The sequence below is a fragment of the Poecilia reticulata genome, chromosome 11 (genome assembly GCF_904066995.2).
Source record: "Poecilia reticulata chromosome 11, P_reticulata-male-v2, whole genome shotgun sequence".
Lineage (NCBI taxonomy): Eukaryota > Metazoa > Chordata > Actinopteri > Cyprinodontiformes > Poeciliidae > Poecilia > Poecilia reticulata.
In genome coordinates this window covers 6982137-7008070 of record NC_088840.1, presented here as the reverse complement: position 1 = coordinate 7008070, position 25934 = coordinate 6982137, and the positions used below count along the sequence as shown (strand labels likewise).

At 39.3% G+C, this 25934-nt stretch overlaps 1 protein-coding gene and 3 long non-coding RNA genes across 4 annotated transcripts in view; 2 read left to right on the top strand and 2 right to left on the bottom strand.

Annotated features, from left to right (window-relative positions):
* Window positions 1–4542: 4542 nt before the first annotated feature.
* The window catches only part of LOC103472082 (SNF-related serine/threonine-protein kinase-like), a 30820-nt gene continuing 9428 nt past the window's right edge, over window positions 4543–25934 (bottom strand). Inside the window, exons 5-8 of the mRNA XM_008421459.3 lie at window positions 16331–16472; window positions 8498–8710; window positions 8132–8266; window positions 4543–7306 (exon numbers count right to left, since the gene is read on the bottom strand). Of these exons, the coding sequence (XP_008419681.1) occupies window positions 5983–7306; window positions 8132–8266; window positions 8498–8710; window positions 16331–16472 (1814 nt within the window). The 3' untranslated portion in view covers window positions 4543–5982. The remainder of the gene's footprint in view (window positions 7307–8131; window positions 8267–8497; window positions 8711–16330; window positions 16473–25934) is intronic.
* Window positions 11773–13762, top strand: LOC145553641 (uncharacterized). Its single transcript, XR_014089695.1, has 3 exons — window positions 11773–12252; window positions 12757–12950; window positions 13186–13762. It is a non-coding gene; the product is annotated as an uncharacterized LOC145553641 (long non-coding RNA).
* On the bottom strand, window positions 13685–16324 carry LOC145553642 (uncharacterized). Its single transcript, XR_014089696.1, has 2 exons — window positions 15186–16324; window positions 13685–14206 (listed from the first exon to the last, which is right to left on the bottom strand). It is a non-coding gene; the product is annotated as an uncharacterized LOC145553642 (long non-coding RNA).
* On the top strand, window positions 23515–24084 carry LOC145553643 (uncharacterized). Its single transcript, XR_014089697.1, has 3 exons — window positions 23515–23616; window positions 23725–23830; window positions 23923–24084. It is a non-coding gene; the product is annotated as an uncharacterized LOC145553643 (long non-coding RNA).

Below are 25934 nucleotides of genomic sequence, written 5' to 3'. Positions count from 1 at the left end.
GCTTTTAGCAAACACCTGCTGGAACTGCGCTGCAGCTGAGCTCATTACACGAGCTACTTCAAAGTGAAACGCTGGTGAAAATGTTTTTGAAGGGTTCCTAGAGGAGCCATGTTGTGATGACCTGCTGAGGGCAGAGATTCAGACAGAGCAGGAGTTTCTTAAAGAGACAGAGGCCCAATTTCAAGGTGTTAAATTAGGACGTCAAATAGCATTTGGAGTTTCTTCATAGTGCCATTTTATAGCACAATGTGGCTGGACAATACATAGCACTTCCCCTTTAATAATTGATTTTTTTTGTTGCTTCCCCTTTTTTTTGTTTCAGGTTGTGACATCTTTTTGTTTAAGAGATTCCATCTCTCGTTCTGGCTTGCGTTCCTGTCCCCGGCTCGCCCTTCTCTGGCAGACCTTGAGTTCTCATTGCGCAGCCCGAGCAAACAGAAGCTTTGTGTTCCACTCTGGCTAAACCCAAAGCGCAAACAGACACGGACAGGCAGAGCATCGACCACACACACTTCGCACACCGAATGCCTGTCCTGGCCGAGATGAAGAAAAGCGTGTCAATGTGTGCGAGGCAGCTGCCTGGACACCAAAAGTCGGCCTTGCTAGCGTAAGAGATGACTGAGGGACTGTTTCATCTGCAGCAGCGATGGCAGCTGTTAAGCCTCCACAATCAGCTCCACTGGCAGTCAGATTTAATGTCCCGCTGACAGACACACACTTCAAACTGAAGCCTAACCCACACGCAGAACAAACACAGCGCATGCCGGCAAAACCATGCTCTAGCAATCAAGTGGTGTAGCGCTGCTGTGAGGCGTTTCACAAAACAATCCAGCTATTTTCATTGCAATTTGTCATAGAAGCAATGAAAACTTTAATGCTCGCTGGAGACATATGAGCTAATGGCCACGGGGGGAAAAAATCACCAAAAAGATTAAAGGACATAAGATTCCTGAAGAAGATATTGCTGCATCTCCGGCCTACTCTATTGTCACATTAACACAACTGGCTCCAACAGCTCCCTGTCTTCAGCCTGCAGAACCTGAAGTTAACTTTGGTTTAAAAAAAAAAGGTTTTTACACGAACATTTCAGTAAAATACAATGTTTTTGTCAATACAAATAATCTACAGTTCACACTTGAAGCTGTTAATAAAATTAAAATATTCACAAGTCTTTGGCTTTCCTACATTTTAGGAGACCAACACAAAGTGTGCTCAGTTTATTAATTAAAAAAAAAATTGCACATGTGAAATCTAAAACTGGGATTGTGTGTGTCTGACATGTGCTTTTCTCTTTTTCTGAGTTTTGACAAAGGAAAGAACATGTACTGTATGTTTTAAGCTGAAAGTCTGATAAATTAGAAAATTATCCCCTTAACCATCATTACAAAAACCTACAGTATCAAATTATGAACAGTACAATAAACAACATTTTTAAAATGTTAAAATCTGAAAATCTAATATGTACTGAGCTTCTTTGAAGTTTCCATCAAAGCTGACAGAAAAGTAGATAGAAAAGGTTTTCATACAACTACTCATACATTATAAAATTATGCAGAGGAAAGAGTTTATATATAAGTTTAGTTAACATAGCTGAGCTTCAACTGTAAATCTGTAAATCAAAAGTTGGTCCTAAAAACAACGAGAGCAGGTCTTGGACATTTTAAAGTAGTTGAGATTATTAGTTTTACCCATCAAATATGAAGGTCAAAAAATTTACCAGACGTCCACCATTTTGTAGTTGTCAACTAGAGAACCAAAACATCCACCAGTCTGGACTTTCCAGGTATTGCTAGTGGCTCGTGGTTGATAGTAATTTTGTCTGATCAACTGGTGCATTATTAGGTCAAAGAAGCAGCAACCAAATGTCTAAACAGAACGAACTAACGGGAATATTACCCTCAATAGCAAAGCCATTGAATATGTGCCCATTCAGCTTGCCATACCGACCACTACACTAATGACAAGCCGGAGTTTTTCAGGCTATTTGCCAGTTGATATGGCAAAAACCTCCTGAGACATGCAAATCACACAGTTTTAAAGATGCATGTGATAAAACGTCTTTGTCTGTATGAGGGGGAAAAAAATCCCACTACCGTATTTTAATCTACTACTTCAGGCAAATGCTATCATGAATTTGCAGACAATCAAACAGCCATTCAATGAACATCTGATTTTTGTACATGCACAAGACGTTTTCATTCATTGTATTGTTTGCTTTTTTATTTTATTTTTTAGCTTTGTGCACCTACATCTGGCTCCATAGTAGCTACATTGTCACAATGTGCTTTGTCTGCAGTGCAGTTTTCTAACTATCTGATCTGCTCAAGAGTCCAAAGCTTCATACATCAACCACAAAGGTTACGTTTGGCTCATTTCAAAACCCCTTCTGGTCCCACGTCCACAAGAGTGGACATGGTTTATTTTGGAGCATCTTCAGACAAGAGAAGCATTTCTATGAAACTAGATAAGGGGAGGAGTAAATGTCTATTTTCCATTAAAAATTTAAATTTAGGTTCATGGTAGCCTACCAAAATAGCACTCAGTATAATTTTAAGTGTTTCTTGTGTTATTATCTGAAATTATTTTCTTTAGTGAAATAGGATTTTTTTTATTTATTAGAATGTCTGTCACAATCAGGAGTTGGAATATTTCTGTAAGCATTTTATAGCTTATTTCACAATTAATTTAATTTATTTTGGGGCTTTTTTTAATCATTATTATGTTTTCTTTAACTAGTAAAAAAATTGCATTTTTCCCTTTAATTCGTCGCCGAAGGGGTGTAAAAATGAGTTGGACATTTTTTTATTTTTTTGCTCTCTAGATAAAAATCAGGTTTGACGGGTTTAAAACTCACTACTGTTAAAGCACTTAAATGTACGCCAACCCGATTCCCTGCAGATAACGAACGTTAGCTAGCACAAAAAAAAAATACAGGACAGAACACATGTATTTCTCCCTTTACAATCTAAACCATAAATTATTGCCAAGAAGTAAGACGGTTAGTGTCGAAAATGACCGTTTTTAGTGAGATATCCGGTAATTTTGTCGTGTTTTGCAGCTGGGAGACGCTTTTAGAACGATGGGACGACCCGATTGCCTCGGTGCGCACGTGACATCCGGTCTCTGACACGGTTCCCTCCGTGCTCCATTCACAGTTTGGAAGCCACATGATAAATCTGTCGCTTGCGCACTTTGTGTGTATCTAATCCCACGTGTCTTTTTTGTGCCCCTGTTAATGTAGGGGTTGTGATTGCACTTGGCATCATGAGTCTTGTGATTTGTGTGTGTGTGTGTGTGTGTGTGTGTGTGTGTGTGTGTGTGTGTGTGTGTGTGTGTGTGTGTGTGCGCGCGTGCGTGCGTGTGTGTGTGCGCGTGCGTGCGTTCGTCACATGGGTTCACAAAGCGGCCTGAGATTTCATCTGGTCTGATCTGATTTCCTCCCAGCTGGCTGATGTGGGACAGTAGCCCAGATGTTGGAGGGATTACGCTGCTCCCCTATTTGAGGAGAGAAATGCTGGAACCATGCAGGAAAAATAAACACACACAGATACACTCATTCAATATGTTTTTTTTTTCCTGTTTAAGCATTATGGCTTAATGTCTTCATGTGTTTGTTAAAATTAAAAACATCGTTTACGGTGTAAAAATTGTTGGAGGCAAAAGCAAGGCTACTCCATGGTTGAATGAGGCCATGGGCCCGTCTTTGAGATTTGGTGGCATCTGGGAGAGCAAACAAGAAAATATGCTGCAATTAATTTTCATTTTGAAATGAGTAGTGGTATTTAAGTGTGGCATATTAATTTAAGTAACATCTGCAGACAAACACTGATTTTACAGTAAACAAGTGAACAAGTTTAACAGCTTTTGTTTTTAGAATTTGAAACAGACATGTAAAATGTGCAGTCTATCAAACCAAATCAAATCAGTGATGCTTTTGAGCACCCCTTGGTGGTGTTGGGGCCCTAAGCTGTTTTTTTTCTCGCATATGCATATGGACTGGCTCTGCCAGTGAGTGCCATGATGGAAAAGAATTGAACGTACACACAGTACTCCAGGGTAAGTAGAACCTTAAAGCTTCATGTACCTTTTGAAATTTTTTTTTATATATTTTTAACATATTTATTAAAACTGTCACTATGTCCTGACAAAAAAAAATTCAAGCTACTCCCAGTAGTCCCACTGCCATTTGCAGAAATACACCACTCCTGACAAGAAACAACCAATCAGAGCCAGGAGTGTTATAGTAGTGTCAATCATGCTTGTGTACGTGCTGCTCACACCCTTACCCTGCAGAACACGTACCGCCGTTCAAGATAAAGATTGCCGGTGGGCTGCGGTTGTGCTATTGGCAGAGAAACAACCTAAAGTGAAAGGAAAACTGGCAATTTCTCGAGTTCTCTGCTGAGGGGGAGGAGCTACGGAAGGAAAATGGGAGGAGCCTGTGCAGTGCACTCGCTCAAATTTTCCACAGTTTTCTCATAACTCGCTACTGCAGCGGTCAGGACTGAACTCTTATTTGAGGAAAAGACAACAGCTCTTAGACATCATTCACATCATTTTTATTGTAATAGATCTCTATCATATACATACAGTACAATATGTTTAAGACAGATTTTTATGGCACATCCATTGTACATTTTGCAGTTGCTGGTATTGCTGTGAGGTTACAGTAAAGTGACCACTTCTATCCATTTACTTAGGTTAGAGACAACAGGTGGTTTTGACCTCGTGGGTAAGAGATGATGGTTGCTACAGCAAAAACACATGCACTGTCATCGGTTTATATATTCCACTGGGGGTGGGTTACACATTCAGTTACAAAGATCAACACTTGAGTGGGTGGGGTAGTGTTGTTGTGTTCTTGTAAAAACCCCCTTTTTCGTTGTAGTCTTGGAATACGCTACAGCAGTGGCTACTGTGCTCCTGGAAAAACTACAGGATGGACGCGGTTTGTGTCTGCACCCAGAGTTTGATTTTATTTTGTTGTTTCTTTTTACCCCTTCCTCACGCGATCGAGGGCCGCTTTTGAGTTTTCAGAGCTGCCTTTGCCAAGTTTAAATTCCGCTTAAGGTTCTTTTCTCTTTTTTTTTTGTTTGCGAGCGTTAAAAAAAACCAACAGCTCTTGAAGATGCAGTAGGAATGACAGGATAATGGTGTACAAGGATCTAGCATTCGGGTCTCTACTGCGATACGACTTTACCATTAATACTACAGGTATGGAGTACTGTCAGGCTATTCACATTATGTACAAAATCTGCAGAGATTCAACAAAAACCCCCCAAAAAAGCCAACAAAACAAAAACCAAAGTGTGCGTTTTCTTTCTGCAGACCATGTTCAAGATAAATAAAACATCTAACAATGATAAAAAATAAATTGTGTGCCTCTATCATGCTTAAGTGCCGTTATCCGTTTTCGCCCAGTATTTTTCCCTCGTTCAAATGAAAGCGGACACCAAACATTACGATAATAAAAGATAGTCTAAAAAAACATTTTAAAAAAACATTAAAAAACCCCACAAATCATGATATGTAACACAATACTAAAGTTTGCCATCTTTCAGTCGTCAGCTTATTTTAGTGATCTAGGTGTGAACACTGTGCACATACAGTAGAAGAAGAAGTGTGAAGAAGCGGAGTGGTTTTGAGCTCCTCCTCTATCTGCTTCTATTTTTAAAGACTCAGATTAAACACACCGTCAAGTCAAAACGTCCCCTTAGTGTTCTGTTTAATTTTACTGAAAGTGCTTCATGTACCTCCATGGAGACTTTTTACGTCTCCAAATGTGCAATTTTTAGCGTCTGGATTCCCTCCCAGCGACCCACCGTTAGGTGTTAATCAAAACCAAACAAGAACGAAAAAAATAAAATAAAATAAACAGTGTGAACTCACGACAACCAGTCGTTGTAAGCTGAATAAAAAGCAGGAAGAGAAGTGATTTGAACGGGAGAGGGGGTGGAGTGTGACTGACACGGCCGCGTGGGGCTATATGACCTGGCAGCAGCTGTGAGGGGTCGGGGTGCAGAGGAGACCCTCCTTGGGGCCTCGGTGAATGTTGACCGACAGCGTCTTCTCGTTTAGCGGCATCTGCAGCGCGCGGTTCTTTATGTTCCTGTGGTTCTCCCGGGCCAAGTCCAGCTCCCCCAGTCTCAGGGTTCCCGAGCAGGGTCCGTCCAGCAGGGGGTCCGCCAGCACGTCCCCCAGCGGCGGCTGGTGGTAGAGGTTCCCCTTCGGTGACGGCCCGCCGAGCAGCGACACTTTGTCCAGGCTGCCGGTGGAGCCGCCCATGCACATCCGCCACATGGGGCGCTCTTGGGAGTCGGCCCCGACGCTGCTGCTGACGCCGACACTGCCGCAGACGCCGCCAGAGCCTCCACCGCCTCCTCCTCCTCCGCCCCCGCCTCCACCTGTCAGGTTGTGGAACTGAGAGCTCAGACACAGACTCATGAGTTTTAGGCTCTCCACCAGCCCACTGGCTGCCTTGGCCGTACCCTTGCCCTGTACTGACCCCGACCCTGGACTGGCACAGTTGGGCGGACTTCCCTGTCCTGCCCCTCTTTTTTCTCCGTCCCCTTTCCTGTCTTCCCTATCGTCCACCACAGTCAATGCGTGAGGTTTAAAATGACTCTCCGTCTCTTCGTCACTCGTCTCTGAGCTGGGGGTGAAAGTGCCGTTTGTAGGCGTCTTCGGAGAGGATATTAGCGTCGATGGCGATGGTATTCTAGAGTTCAAATTGAGGCTAAGACTTGGCTTCGGAGGACCAAATCCACGTAATTCTCTACTTTCCTCCTCTTCGTCGTCTTCTTTGTCTTCCTCATGGATCTGGTTTAGAACCGGAGCGCTCATTCGAGAAGTCATACGATTGCTAGAAGAAGACATGGAGGAAGAGGAGCAGGAGGCTTTGGAGCGAAGCACTACTTGCGAAGGTAGAGCAGAAGGGGGCAAGCATTTATCCTCTGCTCCTTCTTCTTCCTCGTCCTCCTCGACGCTGAACAGACTGGGACTTCGTGGTTTGCACGGTCCCACAGACCCCAGGGAGCCCAGCCTGAGGGGATTGGAGTGGGGCTTCCCCAGGGGCCTCAAACTCTTCTCCTGATTTTGTCGTGCAGGCTGCAGTTGGCTGCAAGGTGGCGTCTGGATCTCCTGCCGCTGACTGAGGTCCAGCAGTGCGGTTTTAGGCCTTGGACCTTTGTGAAGGCTCTCAGCGCTGCGGGCGGGGGACTGGGGCCCTCCGGGGTGTGATATGGCAGGACCTCCAATCCCGTCACTGACTTCCTGGTGAACATCTACTCTGGTAGGCCAAGATTGCCTGTGAAGGATTGCACACAATAATGTTACTGAAAAATACACATGAAAGGTTATTTATGTTGATCTCAGATGAATAATTAGAGAGAATAAAATCCAATGTCAGCAAAGCATGAGAGATGCTAGCAAAGAAAACAAAATGTTTCAGATTTAAAAGCTAAAATACAGAACCAATAAAAAAAAAAAAGCTATGATATAAGTGCTTGTTCAAAGTAGTTAAAAAACAAATAAGAAAATCGCAGAATCATTTTACCTCAAGCAAAACCACAAATTTGTGGTAAATATGTAAATAAATATGTAAATTGGAAAGTTTCAGGTTGGTGTTTTTTTTTATTAATTTTTTTTTAGCAGTAATACTAATATACATACGTATTTTTTAAATGCTAATCTTTAACACAGAGAATTAGGTGCGGTACCCATGATTGCTAAACTGTACTAAGTAGCTGGTTAGATGCTTCCAAGTTAATTTCACAAACACATCAATATTAATAAAAAATTAATTGATTTAATTAAGAAAGTTTTATCATAATTGAAATTAAAATGTTTTCTATGTCTGATTTAAGGTCAACGCTTCACCATGTCTTTCTCTCTAACTGAATAAACAGTGTTACTTTTTCTTCTTCGCCGTTTCTCCAGAGCTGCGGCTCTTTTCTGTCTGCTCTTCATTCCCCGCTCAGCAAACAGCCCTGACTTTCCATCTTCTGTCGAGTTTACTTTCTGGAGATTGACCGTAGGCGACGTTGCAGAGACAACTTCCTGTCCGCTTCAAGAAACGCGGGCGTGTGTGTACTTGTGTGTGTGTATGACGAGGTGGGACGTATAGATTTACCTGAACTGGGCCTTGCTCGGGCTGGGCGACCGCGTCTGGCTGTGCTGCTCTTTCTCCTGCCTGTCCCTCAGCATCCTCTCCGCCAGCAGGAAGTAGGTAGCTGTGATGTGGTTGTATTGGTTCGACTCCAGAGCCCTGAGACAGTAGTTACAAAAACTAAATCAAGAATTCCCCCTCATATCAACTTCTTCTTCTTCTTTGTTTTTTTGAATAACCACCATAACCCATAATTCAACATGGCAGAAACTCACAATTAGCTGCTTAGCTGTGTTTTAAACAGTTGATGACGGTCAATTAAGCTTTATTGGAGATTATTTTGTTACGTGTGTGTGCGTGTTTATGGTTCGATCGGAGGGAGATACGTACTCGGTTATGGCGTCTCTGTCGGCGATGCCCCCCAGCACCATGCGCTGAATGATGGAGCCGTGCTCCTCCTCTGATAGGCTGCGATACGACACCAAGGGGGTGGACAGCTTGGTGGCTGGGGAGGGGTCGACGCCTTGGAGCCATTCGTGGCCCTCGATCTGCTCTAGCGTCGCTCGTTTCTTTGGGTCTCTCTGTAGCATGTGGCCTATAAGGCTGGAGGGAGGCACAGTGGAGATTAGCATCATGGAATTTCAATCAATGATTTCCAAATTAAAAAAAAATTTAAAAAGCGGATCAGGTGAGGTTTTGCTTCTTATTAAACTTCTTCCCAACTTTATCCCTGAACCAATCTGCTGTGTTCTCTGACCTTGATGAAGCTTCATATTCCCTGATAAACATTGACAAAAAGATCCACCATAAGATTAAAGTAGGCTGGACAATAAATCAATAACAATATATATTGCTATAGACGCGCAATAAATATTGATAGATAATATGTCTGATAGAATATTCAATATTCATTAATATTCACTGAATTCTGATCCAGTGAATACTGCACAGCATTCTGGGAGATTTAGGCATAAGAAAGGCTTTCGCCGCTCAACCTCTCATGGCAAGTTAAGCCCTATTTGGTTACCTAGCAACAACGTGTTGAGTAACTCGCTCAGCAGCAGTTTCAGGTTTCTCACACTGCCTCAAAACTACTTAAAAATAAAAAACAATGTTGTGGAGCAAAAGTTGTGGATAAAACAGGAAATTTCACACCAAAAAAAACAAATCAATAATTTTCGATTTGACCGATATGAAACGCTTATATCGTGATTTGTTTTTGAGCTAGATAGAAAAGCCTTAAAAGAGGAGAAAGAATACACATGAGGGCCACACTTTTCAGATTTTCCCTTGGAAAACAAATTATGAAAACCCACCCTACAATTATGCACCAGCTTGTGACGGTCTGTCACATAAAATCCCAATTTGTGGGTTGTAAATGTAATGAAATGTTGAAAAGTTCAAGAAGTATACATACTTTTGCAAATATTATTAAATTAAGGTTTCCATACATTTTGAAAATATTGTTCTTGGAAGCTCTAAACTAACGGTTCTCAACGTGGGCGGTACCGCCCCAAAGGGGGCGTTCAGTGGACGGCAGGGGGCGCTGGCGGAAATTTTTACAAAAGGGGGGCACTGAGATTCCTCTGGGGGGCGTTTGGTCAAAGGTAAACTGTATTGCGTAACATTAAATCATGCTTGGCTGCAACGGTATCGATGGCAGCTCTCCTCCTCTTCAGTGTTTGTAGCTTCTTGGCTCGGCTCGGCTCCGCTCCTTCTACTAGCTTCAGCGTTACACCGGCTGATGGCGTTGCTGTGATTCACTTTGTCTGTTGTTTTTGTACATATGTTTTGGCAGTTCTGTGATCATGTTAAGTAGCAACTTATATTAAAAAGTGTTTTATTGTCCATCTGGATGCTGCCCGCTTCCATGGAAGGACAACAGAAAATCGCTCTTATAAACATGTAATTACTAAAATCACGATACCCTGACTGTGTATCCCTCTAAAAAATGAACCCATTTAAATAAAGAAATCCCTCCATGGGTGATACCACGATAGAGAGCATTCATTTTATAGCGTTAACACCGGTACTGTAAGTGGTTCGGTATGAAACGGGTGTGATGGAACAACGGTCCCACAGCACTTTTATATTTCAATAATCAGAATACATAAATTGTTTTAAAAGGTCTACCTTTTCCCCACTGATACGTTTCCCGACCACCCTGCACCTTAGGGGGTTAAAAAAACAAACAAACAAACAAAACACATTGCGCAAAACTCTGAAACAGGAGAATATGGACATAAAATGGAGCGACGAACTAGATGTGAATTATGGCATAAAAACAGAGAATCCGACGCTGAACAACTGCACAGCAAGTGATGAGTGAAGATTAGTGATGGTGGGCGTCAATAAACGATCAAATAAATCTAGCAACAGGAAAGAAACTAAAGTGGACATAGCAATAAACCAAGAGTAGATAATACTAATCAAAGGAAACTAAATGGAAATGAATGAAGAACAAAATGCAAGAATAAACTAAGAAACTAAAGTAAATACAGAGGAATAAACTGGTATGGCAAGACCTTTCGATCAAAACTTAATAGAGCGTATGGCAATAATAAACAGACACTATTTCCAGTTAAAAGGTAAAATAATATTGTTGAAGTGCCATGGGTTTGTTGAGACCATATCTAATACTGAGAATAAATATATCTTACAGACCATAACAGTAAAGAACTTATCACTTATTTATGTTTTTAAATAGATTTGATATATTTATTTCTTCAATATTATTTTTTCATGTCAGTGTTAATGTCATAAGGCTGATGACTCCATGACACTTTCAATTTGACTCATTAGGATTTGATTAAGAACCAGATTTGTTTTTGTAATTTCTGTCCAGTGAAACTATTAATCTATAAATCAATAGACAGGTCTATATAAAGATATAATCCATGTTTCTGTCTCATATTTGTATGACATTAAAAGGATCTGGAACTTTTGTTTTTCCACTGAAAGCTCTGGTTTGCACAATAAATGCCATGTGGGTGACATTTTATGGATGATACTCTGATGTCCCATTTTCCTGAAGGCAGCACAGAGCTGCACCACCAGAAACTGACATAAACATTGAAGAGAAGAAGAGCTATGATTAATGTAGTTACAGTTCTATCCATGTTTTAATGTTGCAGAGCTCAGTCGTTTTGCAAATAGTTCAAAGTTTAAACTGGCATGTTGAACATTTTTTATCTGGTCATTTTGTGGAATATTTAACAACTAGAAAATGGCAAAGAACAATAATATTTTTTCCACTCTGTTTGGCTGCTGTTAGGCTTACCAAGTTTAACTTGAATGTTCATTGCATTTTTTGTAGGCACCTGTGAAAATAATTTCTATTCCCATGACTTTTTTGTTCTCTAGGAAATTATTTTTGATGATAAATACAGAAACAAGCAAAACAATTAAAACATCTACAATAGTGATAGTAATATTAATAATAAAATAATAGTCAGTGTAAAGTAGCCTACAAATTATTTGGTGGGGGGCGGTGAGGGACCTGGATAAGGGCTAGGGGGGCACTGGCCCAAAAAAGGTTGAGAAACACTGATCTAAACCTTTAAAAATTCTACCTAGGAGATACAAGAGATATTGGAGTGTTCAAAACAGAGTTTAAATATACAACAAATTTACAAATACACTAATATGGAAGTAATTATGTGCCATCAGAATTTGAATAAAAAATGCATCTGAAATTTGAATGTTGTATATTTGTTCTTACTTTTTCAATTTAAAAATTAATTCAGAATATATTTTTGACCTAAAAAAAATTTCAGTGTCATTATTTGTACATGTATGCAAATTTCATTTGTTAAAAAAATTCACATTCCTATTTCAGAGATCAAATTTTCAATATATATATTTTTTCAGTGTTAAAAAAATTCAACATATAAAAAAATTCAACTTTTAAAAATTCAAATGCAATATTTTCAGTGTCCTACAAATTCAACTTGCTCAAATTCGCTGTCTCAAATTCAACATCTAAAAATTCGCTGTACAAAAATGGCGAGGTTACTTCAGGTCACAGACATTAGCAATCGTTGTCAGATTTCAACACTGAGCTAATCACATGACCTAAGCGTCATATTGAAGAAATACCAGCATCACCGAGGCCAGCGACCATGGAGGCGAACGCAAACCCAACGGTGAGTCTATGCTTTCATATTTCTGTAGTACATTTTATTTTGCGCATGAACTTTGATACATGACATTAAAGCTTGATTTAAAACACGGGTTTGGGCCGTTGTTAATCTTACGCCATGTAATGCTGGCATATTAGTTCTCGCTACCCGCTAGACCTCCACCCCCTTCTCTTGGCTGTCCTACGCCCAATTTTCCCCTGTTTTATTTAAAAAAGGAGTATCACTTGCGCCAAGTCTAGAATCTTTAAAGATAACTGATGGGTAGCGACTTTCCGGGTTGTTTGTATGTTGTCTTAGGTGAGACTGATCAGGCGGTCTTAGTAAAAGTCGTAATTTTCCAGGAGATGCTACCGCTAATGTAGAAGCTAATATGGCTGCCTTGTGTGCTTCAAGGAGGGGCTGTGAACTCTTCCGACATTAATTGATTTCCGACCTACTGATTTCAAAATAGTTTTTTTATTTTACTGACAATGTTTTTGACATTTTTTTTTCTTTTTTCTTTTCAAGGAACATATGGATCATATTTTTGATAGACTCCATGATCGTTTGGAGCCATTTCTATTTCTACAATTACAGATGGTCCTGCAGTCAATCAGTTGGCCACAGGTGAAGAAGCAAAGTGATGACGGTGACAACAGCGATGATGTCTTGGAAGCAGAAACTGCAGGTGACAGGGTTTCTCCATCAGTTTCTCAAAGAAGGTAAAATGTCTGTATAAACATTTGGCCAATGTTTGTTATTTTGAGAATGATAAATAACAAATGTATTATGCTGGTATTATACCAGCATGATTTTTGAAGGACATCACATTCATATTCATTAGTTTCTTAGATGGAAAAGACATTCGCATAAAGTCATATCTCAAAGTCAGCTTTATGAATGATTCCATCTACAGGAAACTCACCATGTATCTAAAAAAAATTATACTTTTCCTAGCATTTTCAGACAATCTGCACCAGCTCATGAGATTTTGGGTTGGCTGGGAGGCTCCATGGCAGGAACTGAAGCCTGAAGTAGTGCAGTCAACTGGACCAAACCACATGCCCACTTCATCCACCTGCAGTGAACGTTTACGCCTTCCAAGCCATTATTCTACCTACCAGGCTCTGTATGCTGACATGATGGTGTCTTAAATCGGTTGGGACTGGCTTTGGTCTTCTTTGAGAACTCAGTGCATTGGTGTTTCATTTGTTCAATAATTGCATTTCAATATGGCAATTAAGTAAAATTACAAAGTCGTTTTATTATTAGCTTCTTTTTTTTTTTACAAATACTGTTCATCATTCACCGCAGTCTTGACATTAAGTTGTTCTTTGAAGTGACGACTAAGTACCTGAAATGTTTGTCAAGCATCCCTGTAAATCTTAAATGTTAGAGTAACTATGTTCAGAGTTTCTGAGTCAGCACTGTTTGTACAGGAAATATGAAACGGAAACTGTTTTTATGCAATATTTTATTGAATGTTCATCTATGCTTGAAGTATTAGAAAATAAATGACATAAGACAAACTTAACTTTTCCATTCTTATAATGCAAGAAAATTAAGGTCCTACACACCTGTACCTACTAGGTTCCTTTTGAGAAAAAAAGAACAATCAACTCACATTTAGAACATTTTAGTTCTTTAACATGTCTACCATAAAAGCACTATGACTCACTTTTCCAAATCACAAATTTTACCTTTGTGGTAATATGATCAGCACTTAGCTTTACATTTCATAAATGCTGAATTTTGAAACTGGACAAGTTTCACAGAGTGAAGAACTGTTCACAAAACAGAACTGCACCAATATAAATGTCACAACCAAAAGACAGTGATGTGCCTTTTGGGTTTACTGCGTCTCTTAAGTCCATTTGTTCGTCAGTCAGTTGCACAACTTGAATTTGGTACTGTGACGTTTGACTCTTCCTGAAGAGGAAGCCCGCTCTCCTCCCATTCAATTTCGGGAATCTACACCCTGGAAAACACAAAGAAGGGATCAAGAGAACTCAAAATGTACTTGATTGCAGATTCCTATGTAATAAATTAAATGAATGATAGTATACATGCTACACATTAAATTATCCAATTAAAATGTACCTCTATCAAGGCACTGTGGGGTTCAGGAATTGAATGGTGTGTAACTTAATCAGAATTTGCTTTTAATTACAACATTAATCACAAATTTTAGCATAGCTCAAACATTCTTTGTAACCAAAGATATATTTTGGAGATACAAAGTAGTGGGGATTAAAATGATTTTAATAAGTTAACAGCTGTACTTGCAAGCATATATTTTCTTCAAAATGAGTTAAAATCAAATGAAAAAACAAGGGAGGTTGTTTGTAATGTTGCTAGGTAACAGAACGACGTTTTGTAACGCAAAGTAAAAGAATGTAAATTAATATATATCAACACTTGTCAGATAAGAGAAGCAGCCGTTTGGATGACGCTATAATGACCATAAATGTATAAATTTATTCATAAATGAAGTCACATGAACAATACCGTAGATGAACAGAATGGGGTTGTGGTTATAATTAATGTCGGAAGAGTTCACAGCCCCTCCTTGAAGCACACAAGGCAGCCATATTAGCTTCTACATTAGCGGTAGCATCTCCTGGAAAATTACGACTTTACTAAGACCGCCTGATCAGTCTCACCTAAGACAACATACAAACAACCCGGAAAGTCGCTACCCATCAGTTATCTTTAAAGATTCTAGACTTGGCGCAAGTGATACTCCTTTTTTAAATAAAACAGGGGAAAATTGGGCGTAGGACAGCCAAGAGAAGGGGGTGGAGGTCTAGCGGGTAGCGAGAACTAATATGCCAGCATTACATGGCGTAAGATTAACAACGGCCCAAACCCGTGTTTTAAATCAAGCTTTAATGTCATGTATCAAAGTTCATGCGCAAAATAAAATGTACTACAGAAATATGAAAGCATAGACTCACCGTTGGGTTTGCGTTCGCCTCCATGGTCGCTGGCCTCGGTGATGCTGGTATTTCTTCAATATGACGCTTAGGTCATGTGATTAGCTCAGTGTTGAAATCTGACAACGATTGCTAATGTCTGTGACCTGAAGTAACCTCGCCATTTTTGTACAGCGAATTTTTAGATGTTGAATTTGAGACAGCGAATTTGAGCAAGTTGAATTTGTAGGACACTGAAAATATTGCATTTGAATTTTTAAAAGTTGAATTTTTTTATATGTTGAATTTTTTTAACACTGAAAAAATATATATATTGAAAATTTGATCTCTGAAATAGGAATGTGAATTTTTTTTAACAAATGAAATTTGCATACATGTACAAATAATGACACTGAAATTTTTTTTAGGTCAAAAATATATTCTGAATTAATTTTTAAATTGAAAAAGTAAGAACAAATATACAACATTCAAATTTCAGATGCATTTTTTATTCAAATTCTGATGGCACATAATTACTTCCATACACTAACCTTTGAACCATATTATTTTAAGTCAGTTATTGCTAAGACTAATGTTTTCCCAGCATTCTTTTATATTTGTGTTTTCTGCTCAACCGATTTAAAACATGAACTCATACGCCCATCACCCCAGCAGATGTTCCGTGGCTAAATTGTTCAGTCACTCAAACAGGAAGAAGTCCTGTTTCTCCCCCCTCAAGGCCTCATGGGAAACCAGGGTAAGTGCCACCGTTTGAAGCATTGTGTTAACGTCCACACAGAATAATAAAGTCGAGGCCAAACACAATGCGCGTTCCGGGCTACGGCTGCTCGAAATTCTTTCTTTCTGTCTGGATGCGACATTAAACCCTCACTGTGCTCGAAGAAAGAAAGAAAGAAAGAAAAAAAAAACAACAAGAGAAGAGGCGATTTGAAAGCGGGTGCATTAGTTCCACTTAACGCAGCGCCGCATCCCTGCTGGAGCAGCTCGCTCGCTGCAGCAGCAGCAGCAGCTGGGTGGAAAAAAAGCAGGCCACAACGAAGAACGGCCGCACCCTTCGCTCCTCTGCTCTGCTCTCCTCCTTCACACATCTCCAAACATGAAATATGCAGCACCTGCAGAGTACTCTGTCCATCTGTGTGGGTTTGCGTTGCCGGGGCATTACTCACTCTCTGCAGGCAGGGGAGATGTGTGGAGGCACCGTGTAACGACAGTCCATGATCATGGTGAGGGTCTCGCTGTCGTTGGCCTCCTGGAAGGGGGGTTGACCGCACACCAGCATGAACAGGATCACCCCCAGACTCCAGATATCTACACACACACACAAAGAGGGAACACTGTCAACGGTAAAGCAAGAAGGGTTATTTTTAAAAGGAAGAAAACACAAAGTGAGGCATGTATATTTTCACTGGTTAGTGACCTAGATAAGATACAGATGCGCACAGATAGACGCTAGGTGGTGCTAGAGCATCTACCTGGTTTCCTCTGAACAAAAGAAGTGCCCTTCTGAAATTGTTTGTTTTGTTTTTATTTCCATCAGAAAACATATGGCTATGGGCTAAAATTAAGGGTGCACAGATGGTAGTTTTCTGGCCGATTTATTTTAAAAAAAAAAATAGATTGACAGTAGCTGCGTTTCCATTACAAATGTGCACAAACCTTTGTCTCTATTCCTCTAATGTGGAAGAAAAAACGCAATTTTACAATTGTGGTGTTTCCATTAAATGACAAACACAATTATAATCAGACGTGAATAAGTTTGACCATGCATTAAGTTATTAAACATGCCACGCTGTGATCATCCAACTACTTCCTGTTTGTCTTCTTCTTTTTGGTTTTCGGCAGTAGTAACATTCGGTTGTTGATCACGTGACTGGTGAGTTGCGACAAAAGCGTTTCCATTGCAGTTTTGCAAAAGTAAACCAATTTTGATACGACTCCCCCCCCCTCAAAAAAAAAATTGGTGTGTTTCCATTAAGCAAATTTATTTTTTAAATGTCAAGTTGTGCAAATGTATGGTCAATAGAATTGCAAGCCAATGTCGACAAAGTCTCCAATGCCACCAGAAAAAAAAGTTGCTAAATTTGTGGCTGGTTGCGTTTTGCAAACAAATCTCACTAATCGATAGACCTGCTGATAGATCCTCCTCTTGGAATAGGCAGATATACATGACGGTCAAGCTGTGCCTATCTTAAATCTCACACTATTAAGGCTGCTGGCGGTTTCATGTGCTGCACAAAGTGGCCATTCTTTTCCCACTTGCCCTCCAAAACATCTGTGCACATCATGCACAGATATATATATATATATATATATATATATATATATATATATATATATATATATATATATATATATATATATATATATATATGTACATATGAGCTGTCTCCTCCCTGGGTTTAAGTGGAGCGTGAAGCACATTCGATCAGAAACCATTTCCATAAATACGTGCCAGCTCAGGATGTGTCTAAGTGAAGACGAGGCACGGCTGCCTGCAGCCAGCGGTGCGCTCGCATGTCAACACACGCATATGCACACACACCCACTCACATACATACATACACACACACAGTTGACAGGAAAGTGGGTTAACGTGTTCATCCCTCAGAGCTTCATGCAAATGCTAATTTCATGGAACAGTTCTTTTAGTCTGATTATTTAAAAAAGAAGAAGCAGCAGCAGCAGCAGCTTTCTGTGCTCAGGGCTGTTGCTGCTGCTCCGGTCAGCAGGATGCTCCACTGACACACATATCACACATTCGTACGCCGACTCCTGTAGAAGCGCACAATCAGTGACTTTTCGGCCCCTTCTCAGCAAAATCCGACTGATTTAAGGAGGGAGGGTTTCTTTTCTTCCTGCTTTAATTAACTAGAGTGCTAATTCTTAAATTACTGTTTAAACATTAAAAAAAATCTATATGCCCATCAGCTGAAAGCCTGCCCAGATACATTCAGATCGCTGCGAAAGACTTTCAGGTGAATTAGGTCGCAGATGTACTTCTTATCAAACATAATGGTTTGACTAACCTTCGTCTATTTTTATTTTATTTAAATGTGTCACAGTAAAGATCAGTGACGGATTGATCTCCAGGTTTAAGAATTACACCCGTCAGCTGTAAGAATTAGATGTAGACGACATTAAAGTGGCAACAATGTGAGCTCAAAAGAAACCAAGAAAGACTGAGAGACCGGGCAGCGACCCAGGGCGGCTTCTCGTCTCGGGGACGACATGAGTTTTGTTGTTTGCGGTTAGCAGCTGAGGACGACATATTTAACTTTCCTCAAAAAAATATTACAGTTTTTTAAGATTTTAATTTGTCTGAAACTGAACTACAATATAAGAAACTGAAGCTAGAATTACTAACGGCAATGATCTTATGATGCAACGTGGATCGTGCTAAATAGCCATTAACTAAAAAGTGTTGCGTGGTCTTCCATTGTGGATATTATATTTACCAATATCATAGAGATTATATATATATATATATATATATATATATATATATATATATTGTTTCATTCTCTGCTTCAGTCAAACAGCCCATAACCCTGCACTGTGTCACACTTTCATGTTTTTCAGAAATTCTCAGAGTGTATGGAAATTTAAATGATGTGTCATGGTTGGTTGAAGAAGCTGGGAGAAAAGTGAGGCGCTGAATGTTTTTCGCCCAGGGCGCCAAACAGGCTAGGACCGCCCTTGGCTGACAGAGGGCATTCGTTTAATTCACTGTGAATGTCTTAAAAGCTGCCATGGTGCGATTCTAAAGAATCTCCTGAAACAACTATGTACTTTTTTCATTAAACGTACTTGAGGGTGGAAATTAAAACCAAACAGAAGCGACAGCTCTCCTTTTTAAAAGAGAGGTTGATTTATCCGTTATTCCCCTTGACAAAACGTGTGCTTTTGTAACTCGTAGCAGTCTGAATGCGGAGGAGCCCTAGTGGATTTATCATCCTCGGACCCCCGGTGATTTATCTTTGCGTGTCTCCGCTTCGCTCCAGTTTGCCAGAACACGCCGGAGAATCCAATCTGTCGGAGTAAAAATGTGTTGCCTCACCGTGAGCGGCGGCGGCGTCTCATTCTGCTGATGGAGGGAGCGAAGGCTGCTGCGGCCGCCTCTCCCTCCCCCCCACCCGTCAGCGGCGTAGCCTAGCAACGGCAAGCACCGCTCCCTCATTACTTACGTCAGCTGTTCGTTCGAACTTCCTTTCGATAACTTTATTTATAAACCAGATGGTTGACAGACAGTAGCGTCGTACTGAATGCTGCTTCGTGTTGACGGCTCTCAGAGTGAACGTTCCTTTCTGCAGCCCAGAATATTGCTCTTTATATAACTGCTTCTCGAAATAAACAACAATAAGCAGTCCTTTGTGTGCTGATATTTTTAACCCCGCGCCTAAATGAGCTAAACTCAGCCTCGTCCTGCTGATTGGGGAATAAATATATTTGTCTCCCTTGGGTTATAATTTATAAAACTCCTCCTGTTAATTTAGATTTTATTGCAGTAGCAAAAATCACTCACCAAAAATATTCAGAGTACATTTATTTGGCGTGAAAAAGAAAAACTGTACTATGTTGAGGAATATTTATCTCTTTTGTCTTTCATCTATAATTGGAACAGGTTCATAGGATCAAAATGAGCCAAACCGAGAAGCTGAAAAAAAAAAAAGGGGGGGGGATTTGCCAAATCTTATTATGCAACAATTCAGTCGAGACTTTAATTAGGCAAACACAGAAGACTGAGCTCTTTTAAAAGATGAGTTATGCTCAGCTTTTTAAAAGATTGGCAAACGGTGATCGGCTAAAAAAATCACAATCGGTGCACCGCTAACAGATACCCATCTAAAAAAAATTATCATCTTGATTTCTTTGAAAGATCAGGAGCCTTTTATATAGCCTAATAAAGACAGAAATTAACCCCTTTTTCCATTATCTTGAAGCATGGTTCTCTCACTGTGGAGCAAGAACTACATGATCTTTGGTTGTACTCTGAAAATACAACATCTGCCAGGAAAACACAAACCGGCAAAATATAGCGCTAATACTTACGCAATAAAAGTTGACTTTATTTTAGGATTTCTATTTTTTTCTTTTAACCATCTCTACCAATAGCGCTAATAAATATGCCTGGCACTGCATTATGCAACACATAATGACACAAAATACCCCCATTTCATACATAGATGCAACTCTGAATGATGCATGCGCCTTGCTTGTGTTCTTTGGGAATGCTATTAGGTAAGTTATTATTTTTAAGAGCAGCTTGAGCTTTTTTGAAGAGGAGGAGCAGAGCTATATTTAACTTCCCATTTATCGGAGACAAAAAGAAACCCCACACAGTGGAGAACATCAGAGAAGAAAAAGCACTTATCAGTCCGACATCATACACTCCAAAAGAAAAAAACAACAACACAAAAATACAAATCTCCGACATCCTTCGAGGTTTTCTGAGAAGAACAGAATTGCAAATGTTCTCATTTAATGACACAATCCTTCTCAAATAATAGCATTATTATCAAGCAAATAAGCACAGACAAAAATAAGCTAATTAATAAATGACAATGGAATAGATTCCACCGCTAATAATAAAACAGAACGGCTCTAGCAGCAATATGGCCATCAGCAGATGCAACACAAAATTCACAACATTTTAAGTTTTTGACAAAGTAATGACGACGACAAAGAATCCTCATCGATGAGGCGAGAAACAACAAAAGTTTCCCAATATTAGGTTTTGTCAAAAAGATTGGACAACGCCCCTGCTCTTCAGTACCTGCTAACTGTGAGTCAATAAAAGCGGTCACGTCATAACCGGGGTCCCTGACGCATCATCAACCTCCCTCTTCCCACTCCTCCCCTCCTGGCTCGCTCCACTAATTGGAGCAAGACCAAGTTAGCCTCCTGATGGGTTTAAATGCGCATCAGTCCCAATTTCCTTAAAGATCTTAGAATAAAAAATAAAAAAAAAAAAAAAAACAGCGAGCACCAGAGGGCTCTGCTCATTATGAGGTTTTTTAAGAGATCAATTTATTTTGGCGCAGGTATGAGAGTGGAATCCTGCCAGAAAAATAAAGGGAAGACTCTGCAGAACCGGGGAGGAAAGGTGAAGATAAACTAGAAAATAACCCGCCAAGTGTTTACACAATTTTAAACTGTAGGGCATCAGAGTAATACGATTTTAAATGGATTTTTGTGAGTGGGAATTATTGCTGAATTTTTTTTCCAGCAATAAATTCAACAGAATGTACTTTTTTTTTTTAAAACGTCTGAATTTTACTTAGATTTTCAAACCTTCTGGTATTTCAAAGACTTTATGATGCCACACAGTTTAAGCAAAAGTTCAAGGTATTCAGAAAAGAAGAAAATGATGAGTTATAAACTGTTCTTGACAGTAGTAATTACATAAATGAATCTGTTGTTATCACGTCAAACCCACCTGAAATGTTTGTTGCTAGATCAACCAAATTGAAAAATTTCATTTGATGTCCCAATAATGCTTCACCTGGTAAAAACTAGTCTCTTGTTCTACGCTTCGCTTCGTACAGAGGGTCTGGACCTTCGAATGTTTAGGAACGATTGCTTGATGGAGGCGTGGACTTTGTGGAAGTTTCAAACAATCGTACTGGATTTTAGCCAGTCGCTAACATTTGGCCATGACGTATGTAATAAGCTAGGGCAACTGTGAAGAAGCTACGCTATAAAGTTGACTGGAAATTACATGCACTGTAAACGGCCTTACCCTGAAGGCTTCTGTAGAACCCCAAGGGAGGAGAGCCATTTTTGCCAGTAATAAAATGTCTTAAACATTCCTCTTGCTCAGACATTAATTGCTCAATATTTAGAAGCGTGGCCAACGTGGACTGAATGGCTTCGTTTACTTCCTCTACTGCTAACTACAACCATAAGCAGACAACGATTCAAAAACAGAGCAGAAACTCTACGTCATCATTCACAACTCCTCCTTTAGCGCACTGATCGGCCTGGTTGAAATTCTAGCAGAGAAATCCAACTCAATGGGAGAAATCTCAGAAGCATCCCAGGTGAAAAAAAAGTATACTTTAGTATACTTCAAACATACTTAAATTTGTAAAAGTACACTTTAAGTATACTAATTATTAAGTGTACTAAATATAAGTATATCTGAAGTATACTAAAAATACACTTGTACCAATTTTGAAATTAGAACTTTAAACACACTTAAACATAATTGTACCAAATTACTTTTAATATATTAAATAAAAGTATACTTTAAGTGAACAAAATATGTATGAATTTTTAAGTGATTAATAATATTTTACTATTTCTTAAAATTGCATACAATTTAAAAAAAATGATAAACATGATGCAATTTTTAAGAAAGTAAATCAATTTTCAGATGTGTGATGTAAAACCTTATAATCAACGGCATTAGCTCCAGTTCACACTCCAGACCAGATGGTGGTGGTAATAAATTTCATTTATTTAAAAAACGCCACAAAGAGAAGAAAAAACTTGAAGCAGGGAAGATAACAGACGCTGTTCAAATTCGCCATTTTTACTCGCATAATATTGCCTTAAAAGTAGAGAGGGCCTTGACAATAGTTACTAATTTTGGTAAATTCAAGCTGGTGACGTCCTAGTCCGAGTTAGACGACAACACAACAGGTCACAAAAGGAGGGACAAAGGCTGCTAAGTGTTGCTAGCTGGTGGTAAGTTTGCTTATTAATTATCTTCATTTAATTATAAACAATGCAGTAAAGATATATAACTTACGTTGGTTTCTTAAATAATTATTTTATCAATTTTATTGTGACTTGTATGATTATTACTATAGCAATCATTACTATAGCAATCATTCAGCTTCATGTTATAACTGCATGGAGGCTGTTTGTTGCGACTTATACTTTAATTCATAAACTAACCTGGTTTTAATTAAGCTCCATAAGACAAAGAGACTTTGATATTGTAAGGTTGTTCTAACTCGTTCATCAATGATTTTATCTTCAACATATGTTTGCAGTCTAACTAAGCAAATGAAGATGAAAGAGGAAGCCAGAGAAATCAGGTGTTGGGAAACCTAAAGACTTTCTGTCTCAGAAGAAGCTCTGACTCCACCAGATCACCAACCAGCTCTGAAGATGAACCTCCACATCGTCTCCATGATGTAAGTTTGTTTTTTCAATGAGGAGCTAGCTACATTTTCAACAACAAAAACTGCTGTTACCAACACTAAGTGATTAATAAACATGATTTGATTTAAAGATAACTGGAAAGAATTTTTCTCCTTGTTAATCTAACTTTCTTTCTTTTTTTTTAATTTGTTGTTGACTTTCAGGGCCCTGTGATGGACTGGTGACCTGTCAGGGTGAACTTTGCCTCTCATCTGATGGCTGCTGGAGATGGGCACCACCAGCCCCCCTCACCACCCTGCAAGGATCAGTGTGTTCAGATCATGGATGGAAAGATTTTAAGGTAGTTTGTCTCCTTAAGTCCACACTTAAAACAGCTTCACAGTTAATGCCAACATAAACTGACTCTATGACATTGCTGACTATTTTTTTCTACTTCTAACATAAACAGGCAAAGAAGACACCCAGAAATGTTTTTCCACCCCTGGCATCCGGTCCCAATCATCATCAGTTCTTATGATGTCACATACACAGCGAGTACAAAACGTCTTAAAATTGTAAGTATAACTTTTTTTATTTGCCATTTTTCTGTTCTCTTTAAATACAAATGCTTTCTCTGTTTAATTGCTCTATTGTTCTTTTTTTGTAGGTTCCTGTAAGGTGCAGTGAACGGGAATGTTCTGTTGTTGATCCTCACTTTCATGTTTTATTGTCACACTTAAATTTTCATGTTCATGTGTTCACTTTTGATGTGTAAACTGATTATTTATGTAAAGTTCATAAAGTTGTGAGTAAAACTGGACAATTTTAAAATGTCGGTAATAAAACAAAATATTTGAATTACCTTGGGCATCTTGTGTAATTAATCTTTCCATGTAATTTTAGCCTAAAACAATGTAAGTACTGTTTTAGTACTTACATTGTACTAAAACACAATGTAAGTACTAAAAATGACATTTTGAACATGTCATGTTCAAAATGGGTACGTAGGAATAAAGACTTTCATGAGTAATTAAAATTGTAGTTTATTATCAATAGCAGGAAATCAAAAATAAAAATTAAGTTTAATTTAAATACATTACTAATATATTAATAGTATATTTGAAGTATATTAAATATATATTTTAACAATTCTGAGACAGAATTATTACACTCAAAATATAATAATAATAAAGCTCTGAAATATTATATTTAAAAAGTATACTTTAAGTACACTTGAAGTTGTTCCAAAAAAGTACGTATAGTATACTAAAATATACTATTAGTTGTAATTTAATACTATTTAAATACTACTAAAGTATACTAAGCACAAAATTAGTTGTTCCAAAATAGTACAGTTTAAGTGCATCGATAAAAGTATACTAAAGTATATTAAAATTTAGTATACTAAAGTATACTTTTTTTTCACCTGGGCAGCACTGAAGCGAGATGAGAATCAAGCCAGATTGCAATGGCGAGGTTAAGTAAAGTTGAACAGACTAAGTTCCTCATTGCAGGACAGAGTAAGCCATTTTCTACCCTGCACAGCTCATATCTAGTGGTTCTTATGGAGAATAGGTAACTGAAAAAAAAAAGCAAAGCTATGCTGCAATTCTCTAACAATGAGCTTCAAAGATTTTTTTCCAAGTTTGTTAGTGAAAAACAATTATTTCTTATTGTGGCACTTCTTTCCCCTCAACTGAATAAATGCACCGAAACTAAAGGTTGGAGATTATCTTTGCAAAAGGGTGGCAACAATTTTACTTGCGTCATTACTTGTGCGTGTAGCATTTTTTATTTTTTATTGGAATCTTCAGCTGTGACTTATTAACCACTCTGTTACATGAACTCCTGGTCGAATTATCTCTTGTTCTCAAGGTTTTCCTTATCCGACCGACAACCTCTGAGCGAGCCCGGCTCGATAAAGCCTGAGTGTTAACAGCCTCTTTATCTCTGCTGCAAACTGGGCTCCGTGCCACTTGGAGTGAGTTGAGAGGAACCTCGGCGTCCTGCGGATCTGTCGCCGTTGTTGCTTGTAACCCACGAACAGGTAACCCGGAGCCCCTTAAATGTCAGGACCGCCGGCCTCCTTCCAAACTGCTCTGCATCAGGCTTTAGCCGCCACTACGGCGGGGAACGATATTACATGCCGGCTGGGTGGATAATCCCAACAATCAAAACATCATCATCTCAGCCGAATGAACAATAACGCAGGGGCGATGCAGCTGCTCCACAGCACAGAACACGCACACGCACATCCGTGCACTGACAATATACACAAACAAGTCCTCAGACAGAGCACACACATCCAACCAAAGAGCACTATGATTACTCTACTTTTTGGAATATGGAAGATGCTCGGCAAAAAGGGGGAGAGAGAGAGAGAGACAGATGGAAATAGCCACAGCAAATTCACTCAGTCAGAAAAACAGAAACTGCTTCTCTCTTGCTGCTGCCTTTCCTTTCCCCTGCATTTGCTCTGACGCAGTGGCCTCTGGGCAGACAAGAACTGCTGATGCCTCTCCTCGCTCCGTCTACTTCCCTCTTGTTCCTTGCACCTCTTTCTCTCCCCTCGTAGCGAGGGGTCTGCGATGCCGCCGTTTTGATTTGGTTTCTTGTTACAATTTCATTTGATACCCAAATGCTTGCTATCTTTGGGAGAGATGCGTCTTTGCGGTGGAA